This window comes from Equus asinus, chromosome 10, assembly GCF_041296235.1.
Source record: "Equus asinus isolate D_3611 breed Donkey chromosome 10, EquAss-T2T_v2, whole genome shotgun sequence".
Classification (NCBI taxonomy): Eukaryota; Metazoa; Chordata; class Mammalia; order Perissodactyla; family Equidae; genus Equus; species Equus asinus.
The window spans coordinates 75,996,762-76,023,323 of NC_091799.1; the positions used below are offsets into that span (position 1 = coordinate 75,996,762).

General features: G+C 41.0%; 1 protein-coding gene across 1 annotated transcript in view; it reads left to right on the plus strand.

Moving 5' to 3' along the window:
- The window catches only part of PLCXD3 (phosphatidylinositol specific phospholipase C X domain containing 3), a 161,430-nt gene that overhangs the window by 84,501 nt on the left and 50,367 nt on the right, over positions 1-26,562 (plus strand). The window contains exon 2 of the mRNA XM_014867421.3: positions 16,759-17,467. Coding sequence (XP_014722907.1) covers positions 16,759-17,467 — 709 coding nt within the window. The remainder of the gene's footprint in view (positions 1-16,758; positions 17,468-26,562) is intronic.

Sequence of the window (26,562 nt, forward strand, 5' to 3'; positions counted from 1 at the left end):
AAACAACGTCTGAAGACTATGTAATACTATGGAAAAACATTGATGATATAGTCCAATGTGTTTAGTACACACTGATCAAACTATGTAAAATATGAATGCATATGGACACATACTAAAAGGATATTTGGGTAAATGCGTAGTTTTCTCTAGGATAGCTCTCTTAGGGTAGGAAAATTGCATAACTTGTTTATTTTTCAACTTTCACTTAATGTTATCACGTTTGCTTTGTAGCCAATAAAAACAACATATATATGCTTGGGTGTGGAAGAGACGGTGGGGTGAAGTTGTTATAAGACCACCAGTCCCTGAATGAGACTGTTCGTATCATTGTTCCCAAAATTTTCTTTGCAATCTTCCTTTATATCCACGACTAGCCTGGTATAGGACACATACTAGGTGCTCATTAAATAGTGTTGAACACTAAATTAGTGTTCAATTAATACATTTGAGTGTCATTGCATAATTTTTTCATTTCCCAAACAGCTACGCCCATTATCATTTTAGGTACAATGTAGAGTCATGGGTTTTCCATTTGAAACTAAGATAAATACTATACAGTCACGCATCGCTTAATGACAAGGATAGGTTTTGAGAAATGCATCGTTAGGTGATTTTTTCATGTGAACATCATAGACTATATCAAAGGAGAACAAAATTGCCACCCCAAAATGTGTCTCTTTAACATGAGGATTATTTTAGGCTGATTATTTTTAAGAAACAAAGACTCAGAAAGTTTTTCTTGTTACCTCCCTCTTAACCACCTAAAAGAATTCAGATTAAAACTGTCTCAGGAAGCAAGCTATCACCTCAGCATAACATGAACTAGGTGGTAGACAGGGAGGAACTTAGAAAAGCTTGTGTGTTGGGCTCCCCTCTGTGTTCTGTTTCTGTGTGGCTAAACACTTGTTTTTCAAAGGTTTGCTCCTTTGTGCCTACCTGTGAATTGCCTTCCTTCCCTTTGAAGCCCCTGACTTCCTTACTAGCAATGTCTTCTTTTGTCTTTAGCTGAGGATGGTATTTAAGGTGAAAGCTTTGGCCATTTTGTCGAGTTACTCAGTTATTCAGGGTTTTTTCCCTGTATACTTGCTATTAAACTTTTGTTTGTTTTTCTCCTGTTAGTCTGTCTCATGTCAATTTAATTCTTAGACCAGCCAGAAGGACCTAGGAGGACAGAGGAAAATATCTTCCTCTCCTACAGTACTTACACAAACCTAGATGGTATAGCCTACTATACTTCTAGGCTTTATGATACTAATTTTATGAGACCACCATCATATATACAGTTTGTTGTTAGCTGAAACGTTGTTATGCATTGTATGACTATATATAAAGTGTGACCAATGCCATTATAAGAAATAATGCTTTATAACAAATATGTGCTTTGGGGTGAGTGTTTTGGGAATGTTTATATGGCATGTAATATGTGTGTTTTCTTGGATTTATAGGGCAAAATGTCATGTAGCATTAAGGTATTGCTATTCAGAATCTTCTCAGGTCCAATAGTGGTACTTATGTTCTAGTTTTTAGAAACCAGTCTGTATGTGTGGACCATTAGGTATCGTTTGTTATCCTAGTTCTGCTGTGAGTTTGGAAAACAAGAGAGGTATGCTGTTCTCTCCATATCTAGATCTCAAATCCCAAGGCTGGAGGAAGAAAAAGGGAGATTGGAAGGAAGACCAAAGGAATAAACTATCCCCATGCCTCAAACATTTCTTTCATAAAAAAAGATCCAGCTCTTGGCAAGAAGTGGTGTCTTGTGAGGGCATCCTAGAATCAAAGGCTTATATTTCAAGGAGATATTCTTTCTGTAGCGCAAACATGATTAAGGGTAATGTTGTGTTATTTCAGATTTTCATTATTCATAAAAGGAAAACCAATAGTGCCAGACATGCAAGAACAAAGCTAAACAGGCTTCAGAGGCCTTCTGGCTCTCAAACCTAAGAGAATATAATAATTGGACTGTTTGTTTGCCATGTTTCATATTTGTTTTCTTAGAGGGAAAACACAACAGAGATTTTTTTTTTCTTTCAGAAGAGTTGATTTTAGTGATGTGGATTCAGTTTTATCTAAGCTTTCACCTCGCTTTCCCCAGGCCATTCATGCTGTCTGCCCAGCTAACCCGAGCTGCTCCTGTACATACAGGTATTCAAGGCTGCCCCAAGGTCTGGAGTCTGCAGCTACAGGGGGGTTCTAGTGGAGAAACCAGGGAAGGCAGTGGCATTAAAAAGACACCAACCTCTTGAACAATTAGCTCCTAAAGAGGAAAGGGCAAGACTGGACTGACTGTTTGGCACCAGTATCTCTTCCCAGCTTCTTTTCCTTTCCCTTTTGATGTATGTTACCTGATATGACATGGAATCTTTTTTTGCTGTTCCTTCAATGTCTGCTGTTGATGCTCAGTTTTAGGTACCTGTCACAAGGATAGGACTACTGGGGAAGAGGTGGTCCTAGAGTAAGCTGCCCTACACTTGGACCGCCTACAGGTGGCCTGGGTTGAGGGAAAGCTGTGGTTCTGGCTCTGGCTATCAGGAGGAGAACCTCCACTTGTAAGAATCTGGAATGGCCTGGGCCTAAGGAGCAGAGCCCTCCAGACCTGGTGGGGCTTAGCATTGCTGCACCTGGTACAGGAGAGGGAACTCATGGTCCACAGACAAAGGGGGAAGTCTTTAAAATGCATTTATCTATCTAAAGCACCCCTGGATGCTGTAGCAATATTTTTACTTAGTAGTTCTAAGAACTTATGGCAACCATAGGTGTTTGAATCCTTTTGGAGCAATTTTCATTCATTCATTCAGACAATATTTCGTGAGAACCTCATATGCGCCAGGCACTTAGTGTTCAGAGTTAATAACGAAGAAATAATAATTAATAGTCATACTAAAAGCTAATATTCATGAGCATTTTCTGTGATCCATGTTTAGTGCTTATCACTTATTTTATTTTATCATTTTTATATGTAGAGAGCATTGTCAGTCCCATTTACAGATTAGGATCTTGAAGTTTAGAAACAAGGAAAGGTATTATTTCATACAACAAATATTTATTGAGCATCTTTTATGTGCCAATTTCTGTGCCTTTTGCTGGGGACACAGTAGTGAACAAGACAGATTAGATTCTCATTCTCGTGGAATTTAAATGCCAGTGAGGGGAGTCAGACAATAAGCAAATAAGCAATCATAGAACATGAAACTCAAAGCTAGTGATAAATACTATGAAAAAAATGAAACTCGATCACGTGATAGAGACTGACAGGCAGCAGGGGAAGCTGGGGTGAGTTAGATACTTAAGATACAGGAAGATTTATTAAAGAGGATGACACTTAAGCTGCGACCTGAAGGAAAAGGGGCTGGCCACGCAAACAACCAGGGGCAGAGCATGGCAGGCAGTGGGAATAGCCAGCACAAGGGCTAAGTTGGAATGAGTTTAGTGTATTCAATAAGCAGAAAGAAACCTGGTATAGCTGAGGTCCAGCCAGCAAAGGAAGAGTGACCCATCTTCAGTGGCCATAGGACCCTGGGCTACACACTACTAAAGGCTCCTGGAGTCCAATTTCCTTCAATTTTATGGAGCATCTTTAGAGGCAGCGAATAGGGGAAGAAACAGAGAGTCTGCTGTGCAGATTTTCTTATGTTTCCTCTTAGATAAAGCACATCTCTCTCTTAGGTCCAGACTGTCTTGTCCTTCTCGAGCTGTGCAGGCCCTTTGGTAGTTGAGGCAGAGCAGAATGCCAGGAGGAACATGGTGTTTTTGTTTTTGTTTTTTTAAGATTGGCACCTGAGAGGGGCTGGCCCCGTGGCCGAGTGGTTAAGTTCGCGCGCTCCGCTGCAGGCGGCCCAGTGTTTCGTCATTTCGAATCCTGGGCGCAGACATGGCACTGCTCATCAGACCACGCTGAGGCAGCGTCCCACATGCCACAACTAGAAGAACCCACAACGAAGAATACACAACTATGTACCGGGCGGCTTTGGGGAGAAAAAGGAAAAAATAAAATCTTTAAAAAAAAAAAAAAGATTGGCACCTGAGCTATCATCTGTTGCCAATCTTTTTTTTTCCCTTCTTCTTTTTCTCCGCAATGCCCTCCGGTGCATAGTTGTATATTGTAGTTGTAGTCCTGCTGGTTGTGCTATGTGGGACACCGCCTCAACATGGCCTGATGAGCGGTGCCATGTCCACACCTGGGATCCGAGCTGGCAAAACCCCAGGTCTCCCAAGTGGGGCGCACAAAATTAGCCACTCAGCCCCGGGGCCAGCACTGGAACATGGTTTTCTTCTGGTTCTTTCCCAGATTATTTGCCAACAGACATGTCCCATTTGAGTTCCTCTCTAGGCTTTGCTAAAATAGCCAAAGCCAACATTGTTGACAAAATATGCCATTTTTCTCCCTAATCTTGCCACATTTCTTTCATGGATACCACCTCCCATCTTTCTTATTTAGTCATCCTTGATTCATTCTTCTCCCTGACTCACTGGATTTGGTAGAATGGTCCTGATGAATCTGGAAGTACAGACATTTGAAAGACAGAGCAGCTTGGTGGCCTCAAGGTTAAGAGAAATGAAGCTTACTACTGCCTTGTTCTTATGGCCAGAGACTTGTGTTTGGCTTGTTAATTAAGATGTGAAGATTGACTTCCAGAGTATATAAGTAAGTGACCTCAGAAAATTTATCAAAATAAATGTTTTATTATAAAAATGATTCATAAATATTTTATTAATAAATAAAAAGAAAGATCAGTTCAGACTTTCTTCTTTGTGACACAGCAAAATATTCAATCAATAACCCACAACACAGGCATTATGACATCTCCCCAAACTTGGAAATTATACAAACAGAAGTGTGTGTATCAATGTGTGTGTGTGTGTGAAGATAAAGTGACTGGGAGTGGGGAAGAACAGGAAACTGAGAAGAGAAGGCAGTTGTAACAGGTAGTCAATGAGCAAGAAGATGCCAATATTACCTTAATACCTTGCTATTCAAAGTGTGACCCTTGAAACAACAGCCTTGAGCCTGGGAGCTTGTTAGAAATGCAGGATCTCATGCCGAATCCCAGACCAACTTAATTAGATTTTAACAAGATCCTCAAGTGGTCCATATGCCCATTAACATTGGAAAAGGATAGCCTTAAGGATGGCGTGTGTTTGGGCTTTTGTTCTCACCCTTTAGTTTTGGTGATTCATTACCTCTAGAAGATCATGTTGAGCTCAGGACTGAACCACTGTTTGATCAAAAGGTATGACATAGTTTATTATAGCATTTATCATGCTTTATGATAATGGTGGTTTTTCCTTGCCTATTTCTCCTCATTACAATATCAACTCCACAAGGACAGAGCCCAGATGAGTCTTGTATACTGTTTTATTTTCATATCCCTCACTCAATGCATGGCATATAGCAGATACTCAATAAATGTCTACTGAATGCTTAATAACACAGAGCAGGAGATGAGGCATCAGAAATACTTGATGGAAAGAACCCACCTTCCCTTTCCTTACTTTATAAGTGCTGTTATTTTTATCTGCCCAACCCCCTACTTCTTCTCAACCACACGCAGAACTCTTGTCACAGTGTCTTGCATGCAATAGGTGCTCAATTTATTTAATAAATTAAATAAGAGCAACATAAATCTTGTCCCCACAAAACTCATACCACGCAGAAGCTTCTGGAGTAGAGACAGAGATCAATGAATACAAAGTACCTATGTGCATGGTTTAGTTTTATCCTGATTTACTGATGATCTTGAGAACTTGTCAGAACAGTTGACAGAAACTTTGAAGTAAAAATCAAGAGATTAGTAGAAGTCAGTGCCAAAACCACATATTCTGTTGGGTTTCAAACAAACTCAAAAGCAATTCCTCATGTGTGGTAGTTTTCAGTTGCTGTAAGTATTCAGAACAGCTTCAAAGTAGAATGGCACAATGAGACGCATGTGAGAGTTGAGTTAGACATGTGGGAAGATGTGTGTATTATGTAATAGGAGGAAGGGGGCAATTCAGAGTGTTTGGTTTCTCCCTCTGGAAATTACTTTATCTGTTTGTATGGTTTCCACTGGAGTAGGCTTTCTCAACCTTGTTACTACTGACATCTTGGGCCTGTTGATTCTTCGTTGTGGGAACAGTCTGGTGCATTGTAGGATGTTCAGCAGCATCCCTGGCTCTCTACCTACTAGATGCCAGTGGCAGCCCCCTTCAGTTGTAACAATACAAAATGTCTCCACGTGTTGTCAAATATCCCCTGGATCAAAATCACCGCTGGGTAAGCACCACTGCTCTAAGGAAGCAGATAGGCCCATTGCTCTTTCTAATTACCTGACAAATACTGCTGCTCTACTGATTTTCCTCTTAAATCTTTATATTTCGAATATAGATTCTTCCCTTTTTGGAAGCTGTCCTCACCAAGGCTGTGTTGCCTAGCTTAGAAGGTTGTGATGCTGTTATTGTTGGCTTTGCAGCGCACTGTGCACAGCAGAAACTCAGAGAGTGATTCCGTTTAACTCTGCTGAGAAGAAAGGTCCAGACAGATGCCACAGTAGAAAGGGAGAATGAATGGCTGAGCTGGTTTATGGGAAGTTGACAGTAATTTAGGACTTCTCTATTTCTTAGTGTCTCTTTTAATTATTTTTCTGGCATCCCTATGGATAGAACTTAAAAAGAAATTCCCATGAAAAGGAGGTTTAAGAGTTTCTCCAAGGGTGGCAGTTGGCACAGGCTCTTTTTTCTGCCCCTTGACTGAAACACTGCTGCTCTAAACTATTCACTGTCAGCTCATCTATTGGTTTGAAGAAAGAACCCAGCAAGTTTAAAGAAATTGTGATGAATATTGAGCTTCTCTACTCCTGGGAGCCATCAATGTAATAGGGCTTTTCAAATTTAGCATCTGGGATCCTGGATCAAAAGACTTAAGTAAGGAAACCCGCCTCCTTGGCTTCAGCTTACTGTCTCTGAGATGTGCTGAGGGAGAAGGTTTTACACAATGTGAAAGAGACAGATTTACCCAAAGAGAGATCACAGCATGAGTATTTTGATTTTTCCTTTACAAAAGGATTAATCTCAGTGTTCTGCGAGATATGTCGGGTTTAATTTAATATTTGAAAATGTATTTCCTATACATTTATTATGTCAAGTGAAGTATACATATTAAATTACAAGTGTGTGGTTTTTAATTATCTGTTCGCTTCTAGAAGTGTTTTGGTCTGTGATACATATTATGTGTCATCTCTGATGATACGAAATGCCTTGTATTATCCACAAAGACCTGATGATGTGCTGGGGGATAGAGACAAGTTTATGTGCCAGGAACAAGGGCTGATCCTTTTTCTCCAAGGTTTGGCCTTTGTCTCCAAAAAAATCCAAATAACTGATCTGTTTAATCAATGGAGTAAACAAAAATGAGTGAGATTAACTGTAGGTTGTCAGCTAAGAACTAAGTAATTAATTTTAGATTTATTTTCCGTCAGATTGGGCAAAGTATTTATAATTGGTGAGAACTGATTGACTGGTTGACTTCCAACCTAAGTAAAATTGATTTGAGAATTAACATTGTTTTCATAATCTGTGTATTTTCTCTCCTCCCTCACAGTTAGAAATCAAGTGGATTTTATTTCTTTGAAATACTACCAGGAATGGGGCAGTACAGATCCATCTGCAGAGAGGATCATGAGCTTAGGTTAGAGTCCCATACGCCATCAATCAGGATGATAGCCTCTCAAGGCCAGGAACCACGCAAAAGATTGTGTTTAGGAATTTAGCACAAGGTAACAGGGGGTGGAACTGTACTCTGGAGTCAGTAGTATTGAAGGAATACCAACAGACAGGCAGACTCAGCAGAAAACCAGGTTCCAGTGATCAGTCTAGCATTTAGAGGTGAGATTTCAGTCTCCTGCATGGGAAGGGGTAATAGGAGCAAATAATCGTCTTAGAAGAGTTGAATACTAGATAAGTTACCAAGTCAAAATTTCTGTTAATGAAAATGGGCCAGAAAGCAAGAGGAACTTGTTGATGACTGCCAGTGTATTGGGTGAGAATCAATTAAATCCTTTCCCTAAGATTAAATCCATTCTAGAGGCCCAGGCAGGGTATTCCCTGTAGAGGGTTGAATGGTGGCAGCTGGGATAAGGGAACAGTACCTGAAAGCTATTTCAATGGTCCCAACAGGAAAGCAGGCCACTGACAATGGAACAGGAAAGAAAAGGCATATCTGCAAGAGGTTTTGGAAGTCAACACATGGGACTTTAAGTCTGATTAAATGTGTGATTTGAGGGGCAGAAGAATTGAAGTTGAACCCAAGGATGAGAAAGAAGAATTATGAGCCAATTAGGTGTGATGGGGGCACATTAAAAGGAGCTGGTTTGAAGGAGAAGATGCTAAGGTCCATCTGGGACATTTTAAGTTTAAAGTTTCCATGGAGTAATGAAATTTAGTTGCCTGGTAGGCAGACAGGGGGTCTGGAATGCAGGTCAACTTAGATGGTATCAATTTATGATGCATGAGGCTTCAAAGGCATGAGGCCAAAGAAATGGATGAGATCACCCAAGAAAAAAAGCAGGGAGAAAGTTGAATTCTTGACTAGCGCTTTGGCTAACACCCTCATTTAGGAGCTGGAAGAGCAACAAAAGACAGCGAAGGAGACCAAGAAGGGACAATTACAGAGAGAGCAGAAAACCTAGGAAAGAGTCATGTATCAAAAGCCAAGGAGGAAAATATTTCCAGAAGGAAGTAGAGCAGTATCAAATGTTCCAGAAAGGGTGAGCAGGATTCACTCATTTGTTTATTCAACAACATTAACAAAATGCCTACCAAGCTCTGTGCTACAACTTAGGAATGAGGGCATGGAAGTGGCTGCTGGGTCTTCTTTAGTAATCATCAATGATATTTCACAGAGGATTTATATGAGTTGTAATAGTGATAGTCTGACTACAGTGGTTAAAGATGGAACCAGCTAGGGAGAGAAAGCCAAGCTGTGAAGACTAATTTTCTGAGAAATTTGAAAAGAAGTGGTAAACAAGAAGAGGGTGAATAATAGCCTAAGCTGTAAAAATGATTAGTAGTAGAAATAGTTATTTCACTTTTGTAGCACATCCCATGTGAACAATTTTGATCCATGGACTTGAATCAAATGTTTTTATATTAACAAAGCCGGGTGCAGTAGGAGGCATAGGAAATTATTTGCCTTTTAGGAAGTTTACAATCTGGCTCAAAATCAAGCATGTATAAATGGAGGGGAGCACAGTTACAGGAGGAGAGCAAGATACAAAGACAGAAAAAAAGTCAATGAACGTGACAAGTGTTAGTAACAACATCTAATAACAATTACTGGTTGATGAGGGGAGCTTGCAGACCAGAAGAACTGTGGATTCAGGGAAAGGGAAGACCACGAGGAGTGAAAAAAGGCTTTGCCACAAAGGAAGGAATACACGTGGGTCATAAATGAAGACTGGGATTCAGACTTTCACAAAGAGAGGACAAGAGAGTAAGCTTCCCTCTGGGACTGCATGTCCTCCCATGGAAAGTGGAGATAGTGTCAACTGCCTACCCTCCACCTAGAGAAGGGCCGCAAAAACTAAACCTACTCTTTCAGTTCCTCCCCCAGCAGTCTTCTTTTGGTTCTCAGATGGAAGGTACATGTACTTTTCCACTCCTGTGGTGTTGGCTCTATTATTACAAAAGGTACCAAGGCATCAAATATGCAGGAAATCTGTTATCAGAAAGCAATAATCTTCAAAACCTCAGCACTGTGCCAAATAACAACAGACCAAACAAGGAGAGGGAAACACGATGTGCCTTACATAAGCTGTTGCAAGCAAGCTCAGGGCTCTGCAGAGGCAAGGAGTGGAGCACAGAGTCAGAGCCTGAATTCCAAGGTCAGGATGTGGATATTGAAATTGCACACGTGGGCATGTGAACCCTTGGTCCACTGGGTCTTTTCATTCTGAAGGTTCACAGGTGAAATTGACTTGATAGATTTTCTTTGATGTTTATTAAGCCTATAATCTTGTAGAACTTGAAATGGATCTATGACCAAACCAAGAGACCAACCAGAAGTTCATCCCAAACAGCTTTTATAGATAATACTGGAGAGATACTGAATGGGAGAAAGTTAGTACTTAGAATACATCACAGATCAATTTTCTTAACATGGCAGAATGGAAATATTTAGTTTGCTGTTCAAAGCAACAAGAAATGGGGTAATTTTGATTGTCACACATTTGCTAAATCTTTTAGAAATGACGGATAAGAATCTCATTTTCAAAAAATATTTATAGGGGCTGGCCCCGTGGCCGAGTGGTTAAGTTCACACACTCCACTGCAGTGGCCCAGGGTTTCACCAGTTCGAATCCTGGGTGCAGACATGGCACTGCTCATCAGGCCATGCTGAGGCGACATCCCACATGCCACAACTAGAAGGACCCACAACTAAAAATACACAGCTATGTACCAGGGGGCTTTGGGGAGAAAAAGAAAAAAACAATTTATAAACCTAAATCCTGCAACTTAAATCATTTCTCTTCCTACCCTCCCTCCATATGACCTTTCACTGCTCTCCTGATGTGTATTTATCTTGGTAATGTTTTCTTAGCCTCAAGTGAATAGATGTTTTGTGACTAGCTATATCACCCTAAGAAAATAACAGTAATTTAAGTTTTATAGTTCTTTTGTGGAACTTTCATGAACATGGTTTTGTTTGTTTTTTTTAGGAATCCTATGAAGTAGGTGTGGAAAGTATTTTAATTTAAATCAATTAGAAAACTCAAAGCCAGAATGGCTAACAATCCAATGACCTTCCAGTGTTAAACTGTGAGTTAGCAATAGAGCTTGAATTTGAGCCTAGTCCCCTAACACTCCCTTCAATGCTGTTTTCAGTGCACTGCATTGCCTAATTTTCTTTATTCTAAAGGGCAGACTGTGCCAGACTGAAATCGAAGCGTTGGCCAAGGCTGTAATCTCATTTGAGGCTGAGGATCTTCTTGCAAGCTTGAGGATTGTTGGCAGAATCTAGTTCCTTGGGGTGTAGGACTGTGGCCCTCAGCTCCTAGAGGCTGCCTGTTATTCACTATGTTGGGATGAAAACTTTTCCTCTTCCAACTGGATCGAGTGACTGGCAGACTGTAAATTAATTGACAATAGACAGATTAACTGGAGAAAAGACAGTTTATTTATGCATGCACTGTGTGCAGGCAGGAGTGCTCTGTGAGGAGTAACTCACTGAATAACCAGAAAGAAAGGCTTATATACTAAACTTAACAAAGGCAGGGTCTTCACTGGGAGAGTATGCAAGGTTCTTTTGGGTTTTTTGATTCTAACGAGAAGCTGAATTCACACTTGGTGTGAATCCTGGTGCTAAGGGTCAGTTTTCTTCCCAATCAAGAAAATCCCTAGTAGACAGGTCAGTGGCTGCTGTATTTTCAGAGGCTCTGCTTAAATTTAGATAATGTTTCTTTCTGTGGCTGCTGATTGCTCACATGTTTTCAGCTTAAGGTAGTTTTTGTCCTGCTTTGGTGGGATATTAATCCCTTCAACTACCACATGGCTCTCTCTATAATGTTGCATTTTGCTTCCTCAGGATGAACAGAACATGTGTTGCTATTTATTGTCTCTATTTTATGAGACTTCCAGCTTAGGTCAGACCCACTAAGGAGAATCTCTCTTTGGTGAACTCAAAGCCAATTGACTAGGGACCTCAATTACATCTGGGAAAAATGAACTTTTCCATATAATACAACATAATCATGAGAATGACATCCCATTATATTCGCCACAATCAAGGGGAGGGGATTATACAGGGCATCTATACCAGGGGGTGAAAGTTGGAGGGCCGTCCTAGAATTCTTCCTATCACACCAAATAATAGGATGAGAAGCTAAGTCCACTACTACCAGAGACCATAAAAAAGATGATCACACATGTAACACTATTGAGTTAATAAAATGGATGTTTCATGCTAGTTGATTAGATGACATCTAAGTTGATTCATAACAGTAGGCAGAATGGAGTAACTCCATTTGTGTATTCAAGAAGATTTTTTAAACAACTCTTCTTCTTTTATTTTTTTTCTCTTACCTAATACATAGTTTTCAAGACTAGAAAGATGCGTATGAAAATTTTGAATTAAATTAATTTCTCTTCATTAAAACTCCAAGTTCTCGTATTAGGCAGTTGGACCTAATATGTAGACAACAAATCCCCTCATTACCCTCAAAGAGTTGATAGTCTGTATTAGTTAAATATTGCTGTGTAGTAAATTACCCCAAACTTAGTCACTTAAAACAACACACCGTTTCTATGGGTCAGGAATCTAGGCAAGGCTTACCCAGGTCCTCTGCTTCAGGGTTTCTCACAAGGCTGGAATAAAGATCCCATGGGGGCAGGACTGCTTCCAAGCTTACTCAGGGTTGTTGACAAGATTCACTTCCTTGAAGGCTACTGGACTGAAAGCCTCAGTTCCTAGCTGGCTGTTGGCTGACGGTCACTCCCTACTCTTTGCCACATGGGCCTCTCCAACATGGTGGTTCTCTTCATCAAACCCAGCAAGGGGAGGAGTAGCAAGATGGAAGTCACAATCTTTTTTAATCTAACCTCAGAAGTGGTATCCCATCATGTTTGTGTTATTTAATTCAATAGAAGCAAGTCACTAGATTGAGCCCTCACTCAGGGGAGGAATGTGAATGCCAAGAGGGCAGGGATTGTTAGGGGCCATCTTAGAAGTAGGCCTACTGCCTCAATGAGCGAATGATTTAACAGACTGAAGAGAAACTAATAAAAGCGACTGTTTCCAAGAAATGAGAGAAAGTAGCCTCCTCCACTCACTTACTCAGAGCCGGAGCAAAGGAGCTTGATTGGGCTAGGTTCATAATGGGGGTGACCAGCTCTTGTCTGAGTTGAGAGGACAAATGAAACCCAAACTTGAGAAGCTAAATTCAGAATCTGAGGAGGAACATTAAGTATCAGGTCCAACGTATGAGTTTGGGGCTGTAGACAAGGGAAGGATACAAGGTCAGGAGCCCAGAAATACTGAGTCAATGTAGACACAAAATATCAGACCAGATTTGGCAGAAAGGTTTGGATGTAGCCAAGAGCAAGATAATGCTTAGCACTATCTTGCTCGTGGGCTGGGCTCCCTGATTTCAAAGACACGGGGCTGGAACAGACTTTTCCTCTCAATTATTGAAAGGTCTAAAATACTACTGTATTTTTCTCTTAAGTTAAAAAAATGGAAAACAATGGATTAGTGAATATGTTGAAATTGGGGAGGAACTAGTATTCCAAATGAAATTAAACGTCATGGAAATATTCCTTTTTTGGCCAACGTTAGATTGTATATTTTCTCTTAAAATGCATGGATAGTGTTTTGCGTCACGTGATGGCATAATTCTCCTCTCTCAATAATATTTACGGTATGAAGCACCCGCAGGGCGGCATTCTGCACCAGGCGCTACGCGTGCTCCTCAGAGTCATGCAGCTTAGAACGAATATTGGTGGGGACACTAAGGGTTTCTCCTTCTGTTAGCTGTTTTTTGTTTTTATTTTTAACTTTACCTTATTTTGACCTTAATATTAGATTTTCCTTAAATGTCAACAAGTAATTTATCCAGAAATTACAATGTCCTTTTACAGAATTTTCAAAAGTGATGAATTTCCTAGGCTTTTTGTAAAATTTTCCACATAACCACCTGATAGGATGATGAAACTAAAATTAAGTTGAAAACGAAGAACCACTCATTTCTGGAAATAGAAATCTAGTCACATCGAATTCCCTCTCTGCTTGCTTCCAATCATATCTTCCACTGGATTACAGAAATAACCAATTACTTTCATCTGCCTTTCTTTCACATGCCTGGAAATTAATTTGTTGACTCTTATTTTGAGGGTTTATTCATTTATTTTTACCTATCTTAATCCTAGATCATTCAATTATAACTCTTCTTAAACTCATCTTTTTATTTCTTTCTTTAAAAACACTCTTGTATTTTGAGCCACGGCACAGTTGGTTTAGGTTTTTCATTTATATAGCAGTCACCTGAACAGCAACTAATAAATCAATATTAAGCAAATTAAGTCCCTATTACCATTTGCCAATGCCAAATGCAAACTGCCAGTTTTGCTTCTTCGGAAAATGCTGACATTTTCTTCCCATACCATCTACCAAAGAGAAATAGATCAGATAGTTCCAGATTAGATTAAACATGGCATTCCTGTATTTTGGGGTTACCTTTCACGGTTTTAAAAAATCTAATAATTATGAGGAGTTATCTCTTCCAAATCTTAAAGATTATGATTTGCAAGATATCAAAGTGTTTTCAAAATATTTTCTCTCAACAGCCTACTATGGTGTCTGAAATCCATACCCTGTGATTCCTATGGCCTGTTTAATGCTAGTCATAGATAAATAGATGTAGAAATAGATACATATATTATCTATGACATAGATATGGAATATAGACGAAGATAAACATTGCATCACTGAAAAAAAATTGCTTCAAATAGCTCCTCTATGGGTCTGGTTACAATTCCGATGTCTGTGTGTATAGGAGGTGGATATGTCCCCACACAGCCAAACAAGTCTCTGGACCAGCTGTGTGTCCTACAATTTAACTCAATTCTGACACTATCTCCCTGGAGATAACGTCAGATCCCACAGGTTAAGGGTTCAGTCTTAAAGACTAACCCCTCCCCCACCACTTCAGATGCGAATCTCAAGTCCAGGTCATCATGTGTGCTTCTGACCAACCAGCTATAAATCAGAGGTTCCCACGACCCCTTCTTGAGGTTCAATTAATTTGCTAGAGAGGCTTACAGAACTCAGAGAAACGTTTCAGTTACTAGGTTACTGGTTTATTATAAAAGGATGTAACTCAGGAACAGCCAGATGGAGGAGATGCCCAGGGCAAGGAATGGGGAAAGGGCCGGAGCTTCCATGCTCTCTGAATGCACCACTCTTCCCCAAATCTCCATGTGTTCACCAACCCGGAAGTTCTGAAGTCCTTTTGGGTTTTATAGAGGCTTCATTACGTAGTCATGACTGATTAAATCATTGGCCATTGGTGGTGGAACTCAATCGCCAGCCCCTGTCCCCTCCCCAGAGTCAGGGGGATGGAACTGAAAGTCCCAACCTTCTAATGACATGATTAGCTCCGCTGGCAACAGCCCCCATTCTTAGGTGGGTCCAAAAGTCTCTTCATTAACAGCACAAAAGACACCTTTTTCACTCTCATCACCTAGGAAATTCCAAGGGTTTTAGGAGCTCTGTGCTAGAAATGGGGACAAAGACCAAATATATATTTCTTTTTATAAATTAAAATATAGCCCTGAGGTGATGGGTGAGAAACTTAGAGAGGGGGTATGCGTATGTATGTGTGTTTTGGGTTGGTCGAGTGAAAGAACCAGAAAAACATGTGCCTCAAGGGACCGGATCAGGAGTGGGGCTAACGAGGAAGCCTGAGTAACAGATGGGGAATGATGACATCTGCCCTTTCTAATGGGTGAAAAATCCATGATACGTTATCTAATTTTACCTATTCGGTAGGTCGTGCTCAAGAATTAAAGGAGACTTCAAAAAAGGAATTAAAAGTTGAATTAATTTTTTTATTGGGTCTGATAATCTTTTAAATGGCACTCCATACTTACAGGCAAATCATACACAAGTTCATCACTCTATTTCTGGAGTTTTGATATTTGTAACTGCAAAAAATAAACAAATAAACAGGTAGTCCTTGTTGTTCCTAGGAAGAAATTCTTCTAAATTTGGAAGGCAACTCCAAAGAGAGCTTTCAGTGCTGAGAGGAAACATCTGTGAAGAAAATAGTCTATGAGTTAATTTTGAAATGCCGTTAGTTGTGTTAACTTGCAAGAAAACAAATAATTCTTTATTCAAGAGGTAAAAAGTGCTTGGCCTCATCTAAGCTGACAGTTGCCCAAATGCAGGGTCAGGAAGGATGTTAACTATATCAGCACTGTCCTGGCCTCTTGCCTTATTTCTCCCTTTCTCTATTCTTGTAACCTCTTGCGCTTTCCCAAGTGTATGAGGTAACAACTCACTGGTCATCTGCCTGTGAAAAGGGTTTCTTTAGTCAATGAAACAAGCCTTCAGGCTTAAAATCAACCCAAAATAAAGGGAAAGGGCAAGATTGTAGACAAAGTATTTGGGAACTGCTGAGTCCCCATAAATCCTACTTAATGAATGAACACTTATGACACTGGCATGAAAAGCCAATCCTAATAAATGCATTAAATTCTTAGTTTGTAGAAGTAGATGATCATTTGAATTTTAGAATATTCATCAGAAGGGATTTTTCTTATCATTTTACAATTAATTTGAGCTGTTGAAGTGCTTTGTGTACTGTACTGGGTTTTAAAAAGGACTCTCCTGGGGCCGGCCCAGTGGCAGAGTAGTTAAGTGTGCATGTGCTGCTTCTCGGCGGCCCAGGGTTCTCCAGTTCGGATCCCGGGTGCGGACATGGCACTGCTTGGCACACCATGCTGTGGTAGGCGTCCCACGTATAAAGTAGAGGAAGACGGGCACGGATGTTAGCTCAGGGCCAGGCTTCCTCAGCAAAAAAGGAGGAGGACTGGCAGTAGTTAACTCAGGGCTAATCTTCCTCAAAAAAAAAAAAAGGGACTCTCCTTAGACATGAGAATGAACTAGGTAAATATTGCTTAGTATTTCCTTTGGTTTGGTTGAGGGAGAGATATGAATGTTGCAAGAGGGAAAGAAGTTGGGAAGGACAAAGGACTGAAATATAACCACATTATGCCTTGTTATTCTTCTAGGATCTCACGATTCCTTCAGCTTCTACATTGACGAAGCCTCGCCAGTAGGGCCTGAGCAGCCAGAGACAGTCCAGAATTTTGTCTCTGTGTTTGGAACTGTGGCCAAAAAGCTGATGCGGAAATGGCTAGCCACTCAAACAATGAACTTTACTGGTCAGCTAGGAGCTGGGATACGTTATTTTGATCTTCGAATTTCCACCAAGCCCAGAGACCCCGACAATGAACTCTACTTTGCTCATGGTTTGTTCAGTGCCAAAGTGAATGAAGGCCTTGAGGAGATCAATGCTTTCCTCACAGATCACCATAAGGAGGTAGTGTTCTTGGACTTCAACCATTTTTATGGGATGCAGAAATATCATCATGAAAAACTCGTCCAAATGCTGAAAGACATCTATGGAAATAAAATGTGCCCAGCGATTTTTGCCCAGGAAGTTAGTCTAAAGTACCTGTGGGAAAAGGACTATCAAGTGCTGGTTTTCTACCACAGTCCAGTGGCTCTGGAAGTGCCCTTTCTCTGGCCTGGGCAGATGATGCCAGCACCCTGGGCCAACACCACAGACCCGGAAAAACTGATCCAGTTTCTTCAGGCATCTATCACTGAGAGAAGAAAGAAGGGCTCGTTTTTTATATCTCAGGTGGTGCTGACCCCCAAAGCTAGCACTGTGGTCAAAGGGGTGGCCAGTGGCCTCAGAGAAACCATCACAGAAAGGTAAGTGGCCTTAAGGTATCAGGGGAAAAGTTTAAGTAACGTATCCCAAATTCATGGAGCTAGTAAGTGATGGAACTAAAATTCGTACCCACGTGCATTAGTTTCCCAAGGCTGCCATAACAAAATGCCACAATCTGGGTAGCCTAAAATCAAAGAAATTTATTGTCTATTGGTTCCAGAGGCTAGAAGTCTAAAATCAAACTGTTAGCAAGGTTGATTCCTTCTGAGGGCTTTGAGGGAGAATCTTTCAGGTTCTAGAATCCCTAGCTTCCGGTGATGGTTGGCAATCCTTGATGTTCCTTGGCCTGTAGAAGTGTCACTCCAATCTCTGCCTCTATCTTCACATGACCTTCTCCCCATGCGTCTCTGTCTTCTCTTCTTAGAGAATCCAGCCATACTGGATTAGGGACCACTCTAAAGATATTATCTTAACTTAACTATGTCTGTAAACACCCTATTTCCAAATAAGGTCACACTTATAGGTACAGGGGATTAGGACTTCAACATAGCTTTTGTAGGACACAGATCAACCCATGGTACCGTGTATTTTGACTCCGTGTCCAGTTATCTTTTCTTAGCACTGCTTTTCACATTTGTGTAGCACTTTATAGATTGCAAAGCACATTCCCTACTGTCTGTGGAGTCTTTTAAATACCCAATTCCATTTGATCTGCATGACAACCCAGGGAAGTAGATATTGTCTTACAGATAAAAATTGCGGTTGAGAGAAGTGAAATGTTTTGCCTAAGGCCACTTGAATAATGAATGATGAAACAAAGACTCAAACCCTGTTCTTTTCAAGCCATATTCTATGCCTTTACACTATACCATAAGCAAAGATCACCCTCCAGAGAGTGAGCAGTCCATTGGTGAAGCCCAGTCATACATGTAGAGTGGTGCTTACCTTGTGAGGTATAGTTTGGGCAATCACCAAGGATCTCTGTAGCTCTTTCCCACGATTGTGATACAATGGGTAGAATTGTACATATTATTTGTTCTTTTGAGTTAAAGTATTAAATAATGCAAACATTGTCTGAAGAAAAAAACACGATTCCTGTCAGACCTTTTACCTTTAACTTTTTTTTTTTTTGGTGAGGAAGATTGGCCCTGAGCTAACATCTGTGCCAATCTTCCTCCATTTTGTATGTGGGATGCTGCCACAGCATGGCTTGATAAGCAGTGTGTCAGTCTGTACCCGGGATCTGAACCCGCAAACCCTGGGCCGTCGAAGTAGAGCATGCAAACTTAACCACTACGCCACTGGACTGCCCCCCTTTTACCTTTACCCTTAATTGATATTTTGAATTACAGTAAGGAGACAGCATGAATGATTTGCTTGGATTCAAGGTTTTTGTAGGGAAAGACAAGAGAATGAAAAAGAAAGATCTGGAGGTGAAAATAGTATGGGTGTCCTTATAGCATAGCATATAGAGTGGGGATTGGCTGGGGGTGAGGCTTGTGGTGGGGCAGGAACACACTTGCAAGAAGGCTTTTAGGCAGGCTACAGGGAACTTCATCCTGTGAGCAATGGCGAGGCAGGAAATGATCTTTGCAGTAGAATGACTTGACTAGATGCTCATTGTAGATAGATAATTGGCACAGTATGGAGGATAGATGGAACAGAGAGAGTGAGCAGTTAAGAGGTGCTTAGAACTGTTTTGGCAAAGTAATGCAGCTAAACTGAGGAAGTGAGAAAACCTAGAAGGGGACATATGCCACAGCGAAAATTAGGATGATCCGGTGACTATTTAGTTACGTGATGGGAATAGAAAAAAAGAGTTGAGGAAAAAGATTCTTCTTGAGAAGTAGAATGAGTGATGGAGGCATATATAGAGGCAGAAAACAAAGACACAGGGACTTGGGGAAGAAGTGGGGAAAATACAATCAGGGCCATGTTAAATTTAAAGTCTTAGTAAGGCATCTAAGTAGATATGGCCAATTGATCATTAGGAATATAGGCCAACTCATTTGGGGATTATTGGCATTTTTTGGCAATGGAAGCCACAAGCCATTGGCTCCTCCATGCAAAATCATTACTTCCTTCTGTTATTCAGATATTAACTGGGATTTCCCTTTTCTTTAAGATTAAAACAGCATACCAAACCCTTCATTTTACACCCTAAGTACAAGGACTTCCCTAAGATTTCTGCTAATGTCTAGATTTCTTACGTTCTTATGGTATGAGCCCTTGCTGCTTCTAGATTGCATCATTTTATGATTTGATTGTCCCATGTGGCCTGTCCATATTCCCAATCTTTATAACCTGAGACATGAAACCTACTTCATATTCAATTTCCACAATGGTTTTTAGACTTTACTGAAGATCTGAAGAGACAGGGGAGGTTTTATGATGATAATAATTCAGATAATTTAAAATGGAATTTTCGACTTGTCTGTAATTATAAATCTTCTATACCAGTTTTCACTCCAGCCATAGATGCTCAGAGAGAATCCTCTCCACCTCCTTCTCCTTGTCCTTTTCTCATCTCTTGTCTTCCCTGGCCCCATATTGCCTTGGAGACTCTATACTCTCCTCTAGATTATTATGCCAAACTATTCATCTCTCTCCCTGCCCCAACCTACATTAGGCTAGTCCCATCAAAGTATTCGTCAGAACAAGAAGACTCTTTATTTAATGAAATTTAATTGTTCCAGTAAATAACAATTTACCACCCCTCTCACATATGTGAAAATGAGGGAGTTATATACACATAAGGATGTGTTGTTTTCACATTTACCCCAGAGAGCACCCAGATTTTGAGGAATCCCTGAGGGCCCACTAGAGGTGAGGAAGGGGCAAGGGGGGCCCTGGAACCAGCCAATTCCAATTCTCTTCATTCTTGCTACACCTTTAATGAAGGAAGCCTTATTTCTAACATTTATATATTGGGCACAAAAGGAGTCTTCCCCTCCAGCTTTAGCTTTTGCTGTGTAGTTCTGTGCTTAGGAAGACTCTGCATTTCCATATAACAGGCCTGCTTTGCATTTGGCCAAGAACCATACCATGATTTTACCCGTGTAGGGAATAGCCTTTGGGAAGTCAAGAAGAAAACTCTACTCAAGGCATAAATGACTTTCATTTTTCTCTCACGTGGAATTTCACGCAGTTTGGAAGTTATAAGTTGAACTGCTTCTTGGTTACTTATGTTCTAGTACAGTGTTACTAAAGTCAGATTTGTGGATGGAAGATCAAACAAGTTAGAAAAATGCTGAGAATTGTATATCCGTACAATTCAATACCACCTCTCAAAAGATTCGCAATGCATATTAGCATATAAAAGGCACTGACAAGTATTTTAGTGAAGAATCCTGTTTAAATGTAACTAATCCAATGTTTTTCAAGTGCTTAGTTTTTTTTTCTCTTTCCACTTATTAACAACCCATGGGATTAATTTTGAAAAATTCTCCTCAGCCATCTACTCTAATTCAGAACTTCTTACTTGCCTCTGGCTTATCTATCTGGAATAGTAGGACCTGTATCATTGAAAGGGGAAAGTGGGGAAAAAGAATTTAAAAAGTAGAAATGAAGATCCTATAGGTAGAATCAACCTCTTTTCTCTCAAATTATGCAAATTACTTGCAAATGATTTGCAAATATATCTGAATTTTGCCAGGATACTTGTGCTCTAAGCATCCTTGAATGGAGTTTAGTTTCAGAAGTACCTCCTTTCTTTTTTTTTTTTTAAAGATTGGCACCTGATGGGGCTGGCCTGGTGGCCAAGTGGTTAAGTTCACACGCCCTGCTTCGGAGGCCCAGGGTTTTGCCGTTCAAATCCTGGGTGTGGACATGGCACCGCTCATCAAGTTATGCTGAGTCAGCACCCCACATGCCACAACTGGAAGGACCCGCAACTAAAAATATACAACTATGTACCAGGGGGCTTTGGGAGAAAGAGGAAAAATAAAATCTTTTTTTTAAGAAAAAAAAAAAGATTGGCACCTGAGATAACCACTGTTGCCAATCTTCTTTTTTTTTTCTGTTTTTTCTCTCCAAATCCCCCCAGTACACAGTTATATATTTTTTAGTTGTGAGTCTTTCTAGTTGTGTCATGTAGGACACCACCTCAGCATGGCCTGATGAGCGGTACCATGTTAGCGCCCAGGATCTGAACCAGCGAAACCCTGGGCCGCAGAAGCAGAGCACGTGAACTTAACCGCTCGGCCATGGGGGCGGCCACCTCAGAAGTACCTCTTTTTAAACCACCTGCAAAGCTGGCATTTGAGTATGATGTTAATGTGAAACTCAGAAGGTTGGTTTTGTTTTGTTTTGACACATTCCAGCTTTCTGGAGGAGGCATATAGGAAAAAAGTTCATTCTCAGCCCTTGGATAGTGCCTGGCAAAGGTCATTCGCTTACCTTTGAAAAAGTCAGTCAAAGAACACTGACTCCCCACAAACATACTGCCTCTCTCTCCTCACCAAGTGACAAAAGCCATGAAAAAGACTTTTTTTATTTTCTTCTTGCTATTGTGCCAAAGTCACTCATTCAGAAAGTCCTATATTGACACCAAAAGTGTTACTGCACAAAATTGGGGTTCTCTTGCCTGATGCACATCAATAAAAAACGAATTAATTACAGCATCAGCTTTTGAGAGAGAAATCGGCTTTATTCCGCGAGATCAATCTGCAGGGAGACAGGGCGTGTGCCCTGAGATCTGTTGCCCCGATTCAGGATTTGGGGTGACGTTTAAAAGGTTAGGGAGAACAGGCTGACAAGTAGAAATGCTGGTGGGATACAGGTTGTGATTGGTGGGCTTCTAGCATTTATGGTAAGGTTTTAGACATTTACAACAGGGTTCTAAACATTTGTGATGAGGTTCTAAACTTTTATGATAGGGTCCTAAGCATTTTTGAGGGGGTAGGGAAGGAATTTTAACAGCAGATCTTCCTGAAAGCAGGATGCCTTGCTTTTGATGAGAGTCTGACTTTCAAGTTCCTGTCCTTGGGTTCCGTGGGAAGGAGGCTCTTTGGTTCCTCAGTCATTTCAGGTCAAAATTTCTTCTTTTGTGCATGCTCTGGCTACTTGACTTTGTGAATTTTCTGAAAGGCGATTCTTAATCTCTTTGTTGATAAGAGATGAGGTCTGTTCGAATTGGCTCTAAATGGGCCCATGGTTACAAAAGATGTAATGAGACTCTCATTGGCCACCAAAGGAGAAGTCACTGGGCCATATTAACACCTGTCTGGGCCTTAAGTATTTTCAGCAGTAAAATTTGGAGTTTGAATTAGATTATCTCCAAGATCCTTTCCATTTCTTAAATCCTACAATTCTAAGATCCCGATTTTGACTAGTTTCTCTATTTTTTTTTATCATGTCTAATATTTGGGTCAAAAAAACTCTGAGCACATGCATTTAGAAAACAGTGTTTGAAAGTGTGGGTGGCTTTCAGGGAAACTAAATCCAGCCTGGATTTAGGTACCACAGTTTTCAATCTGGCCACTGGTTCCAAATACTGCAGATGCATTTGCTATATTTTAGCATTGCCAAAAGACACAGATTTTCTTTCTTAAAGACCTATTTTTAATTTATTTTTCAAACACCAGCTTTTGCACCTCACCCCCACGGAATTCGCACATTCTTAAAAAGAAGGTGTGTGACTTGAGTCAAGTCTTTCCTTAATTTGTGGAAGTTTATTAAATTATAGGTCTTTTTAGTTAAAAAAAAAATTCAGTTAGACCACCTGTCAGAATGTTTAAGGAGCAATGCATCTTTGCAAGTAAATTGATGCTGAATTAATTGAGATAATGTTTACACAGACCAACGATGTAGATGACAATAATGATGATGATAATAATGATGTATTATAAGTGCTCTCTGTAAGTTCAATGCTGCCCTGCCCGTTACTGTCCTGATCATAGTCATCGCCTTGAAGGTAAGGCAGGATTTTCAGCATGTGGCTGGTTGTTAATAAGTGCCAATATTATCCAGGTGGCAAAAAGAAGGCAACTGCCTTTGGTGAGCCCACATTATGTGCCAGGCACTGTGTTAAGTGCTTTATACGAATTGCATCCGTTTAATCCTCCCTTCAGCCTTGCAATGTAGGTGTTTTCAGATCCAATAGGAAGGAAAACTGAGCCTCGGAAATGTCTAATACCTTGCTCAAAAATCCCATATTAATTTAGCAAAGCCTGCATTATTATTTGTGTCTGTTTGACTCCAAGTCCCATGTTTACTCCTACAAATTCTGTAAAATTCACATTTCTTAGCAGTGGGTGCATGTAATAGATTATCTATCATCTTGGAGGGCACAGTCGGGTCTAGGGGTTTGGGAAGGTAAAGTATGCGGAGGTGAGGTGGGCGAGACTATAAGAAGAGCAGGTCTGAAGTGTGTGCCTCTGCCTCAAGAAAGCAAACCCAAGTAGAATGCTGGCATGGGGGCCCCAGGGAAGCATTGCTATTGAATGATAGAAAGGAAGGGAACTTGGAGGTGACCTTGCTCAATCCTCCTTGCCTTGTGCCTAGTGCCCATTTAACTTTTCCATTTAGTAAGGAAACTGAGGCCAGAGGAATGCTAAACAATCACCCAAGGTCACAGAGCTAACTGGCAGCAAAGATGGGATTAAAATTCTGGTCTTCTGGTCTCCCGGCTTCTGGACAGAATTCTGTCCTCCACACCTCAGGGAGGGATGAAGACAGAGGATGGACAGGAAGAAGAGGGAGCGGCAGAGAATATCGAGCTGCAGGGACCACGATAGAAGGGCGAGCTGGCTCTCGGTTTGTACAGTGCACAACATAACATGGCAGCCTGGAACCTTGACTGGAGGGGTCAGAGGTTGGGCCTGGGGATGAGCCACAGACTTTGTGAAGAGGTGACCTTCCCTGGGCTCTGTCTCTTTCTGCCTCATGAACACAAAAGATGATTTTTTCCATCCAATGGGGACACACTCCAGCTCACAACACCAGCATTAGCATAATCATTGTTTATAAGACACTTTCATTATAAGATCCATTTCTTCAACGTATATTTATTGGAGTCCTCATTTGTTCAACAGGTGTTATTCCCAATTTGCAATTTGAGAAACTGAGGTCAGAAGGATAAATAATTTGTTCAGGTGGTACTGTGAGCCAGTGCTTGGATCAATTCAGAATCCAGATCTTTTCAATTCAGAATCTAAATCAATTCAGAATCTAGTAGTCTTCAGAACCACTAGAAAGAGGAGTCTGGCTTGTAAATCAGAAGGAAGATCCAGAAAGCAACTCTTTTCCCAGACCAAGGCTTGGCAAACTGGACTGTGCTTATAGAGAGTTTGTTAAAATGCTAATTCCGCGGCGCCATCCCCAGAGCTTCTGATTCATGAGTCTGCAGCTCAAGGTTTTTCATTTCTAACAGGCTCCAGGAAAGCCTCACTTTGACTGGCTCTGCTGCTCTCTGCAGACAAGCTGTACCTCAACCACCCCCACCTATACCTGAACTTGGTTTTAGGGAATCTGGAGAGAGACCATCAATCCCAAGATTTATCAGTCTTCTCTCTACCCCAGGGTGAGGTGTTTTTTCCTTAAATATAAGTTACAACTTCTCTACCCACAGCCCCTGACAGACTTAAGTCCAAATTTGCTTGTTCTATCACTAAGGTAGATCTGCCCATCACTGATTTCCAAAAAGTGGTCCTTTGCTATTCTCTTCCATGCATCCTCTCACTCATGTCATGCAGCTCAATCTTAAGATCATTGTGGGGAGGGACTCTTTGTTCCTCTGGACTCTAAAGTACATTCCCATGGAAGAGACCTTGGTAACTTCCAGACTCAGTGTTTTCCCCCAAAACCTATTAATGTTACAGCCTTTTGCAATGCAATGGCTTCCCCAGCCCTGATGTCGAACAGTAAAAAAGAAGATTCCATAACAACTTCAACCATGAGGCTGTGTGACAGAAGAGTGATTTCGGCCTGAGTCCTGCCGAGGTATGGCAGGAGGGAGGGCTATCTGTAGCTCTCTCTGTTTTAACAACTTTTGACCCAAGAATTTTTGAAACAGGAGTGCACATAAAAGCTCTCTCTCTCCTTCGTTCTGCTGATGTTGTAAGATTAAAGTACAGGCAAATACAGGCAAGTGCCTTTCATTACCGTGTCAGGAAAGTCAAAGACTAGAGAGAATTCCAAGCTGCTGAGAAGTCAGATACCCATTCAGTGCATGGTGAGTATGTCTGTGTGTGTCTCTGTGTGTGTGTGTGTGTGTGTGTGTGTGTGTGAGAGAGAGAGAGAGAGAGAGGATGCATATACTTTTCTAAAAAGTGTGGCATAGGATAGAGGTTCACCCACTTTAGTGAATCTCTCTGGATCTCAGTTTTCTTACGTGGAGTTGCTGAGCAGATTGAGTTTAATGTTTGAAAAGGAACTAGCCTAGTATTTAGCTGGCACTCACGAAAAGCTGAGGGCAGGTGAATTGATGCGGGGCGGAGGGAATAAAGATGGAGTGTCCAGGCAGCAGGGATGTTTAGTCAATCAGGTTGTGGCATAATAGTTTGGGGACTTCAGCCAGGAACTGAGGGAACAAGGACGCTTGTTTGGGATTTGAAATGAACTGTAACGTGAATTGTCAGTAATTGAGCAACTAAGAGGTATCTGATTCAAGAAGTAAAAGGGACCAGATCTGGACAGCTCGGGCCATATTTAGCTCCCTCCGAAGAGGAGGCTTTGGGGACAGCTTTCCCTTTCTGCCCTCTGCAGGCAGGGCTCCTGGCTTGGAGCACAAGTCCATTCCACTGAAAACTTATCCAAGGAGGAAAAGCCCCACTCTGGAGAGACCTACTTATGTCAAACTGAGAGGAGAGAGGGCATAAGCGTTCTGTGATTGCCAAATCACCAGACACAAACATACAGTTGAACACACTGAGTTTATTACTTATTGCAGCCAGAGAGAATACACACGATGGGGACCAGTGGGATATCCCAGTGAGAAGGTGTTGGAGAGGATTTTCTTATTGATTTGGGGCTCAGCTTGGATGACTTGGAGGGAGATTCAAGGAAGTAGAAGTTCTTTCTAGATTGGATGTTGTCAGAAGGCAAGGACAATTCTGCAAGTGGGTATCTCAATAAGTCAGTTATAGGGCTAGAGTGAGGCTAAACTATAATTGGTAAAGAAGTCATAGTGATTCAT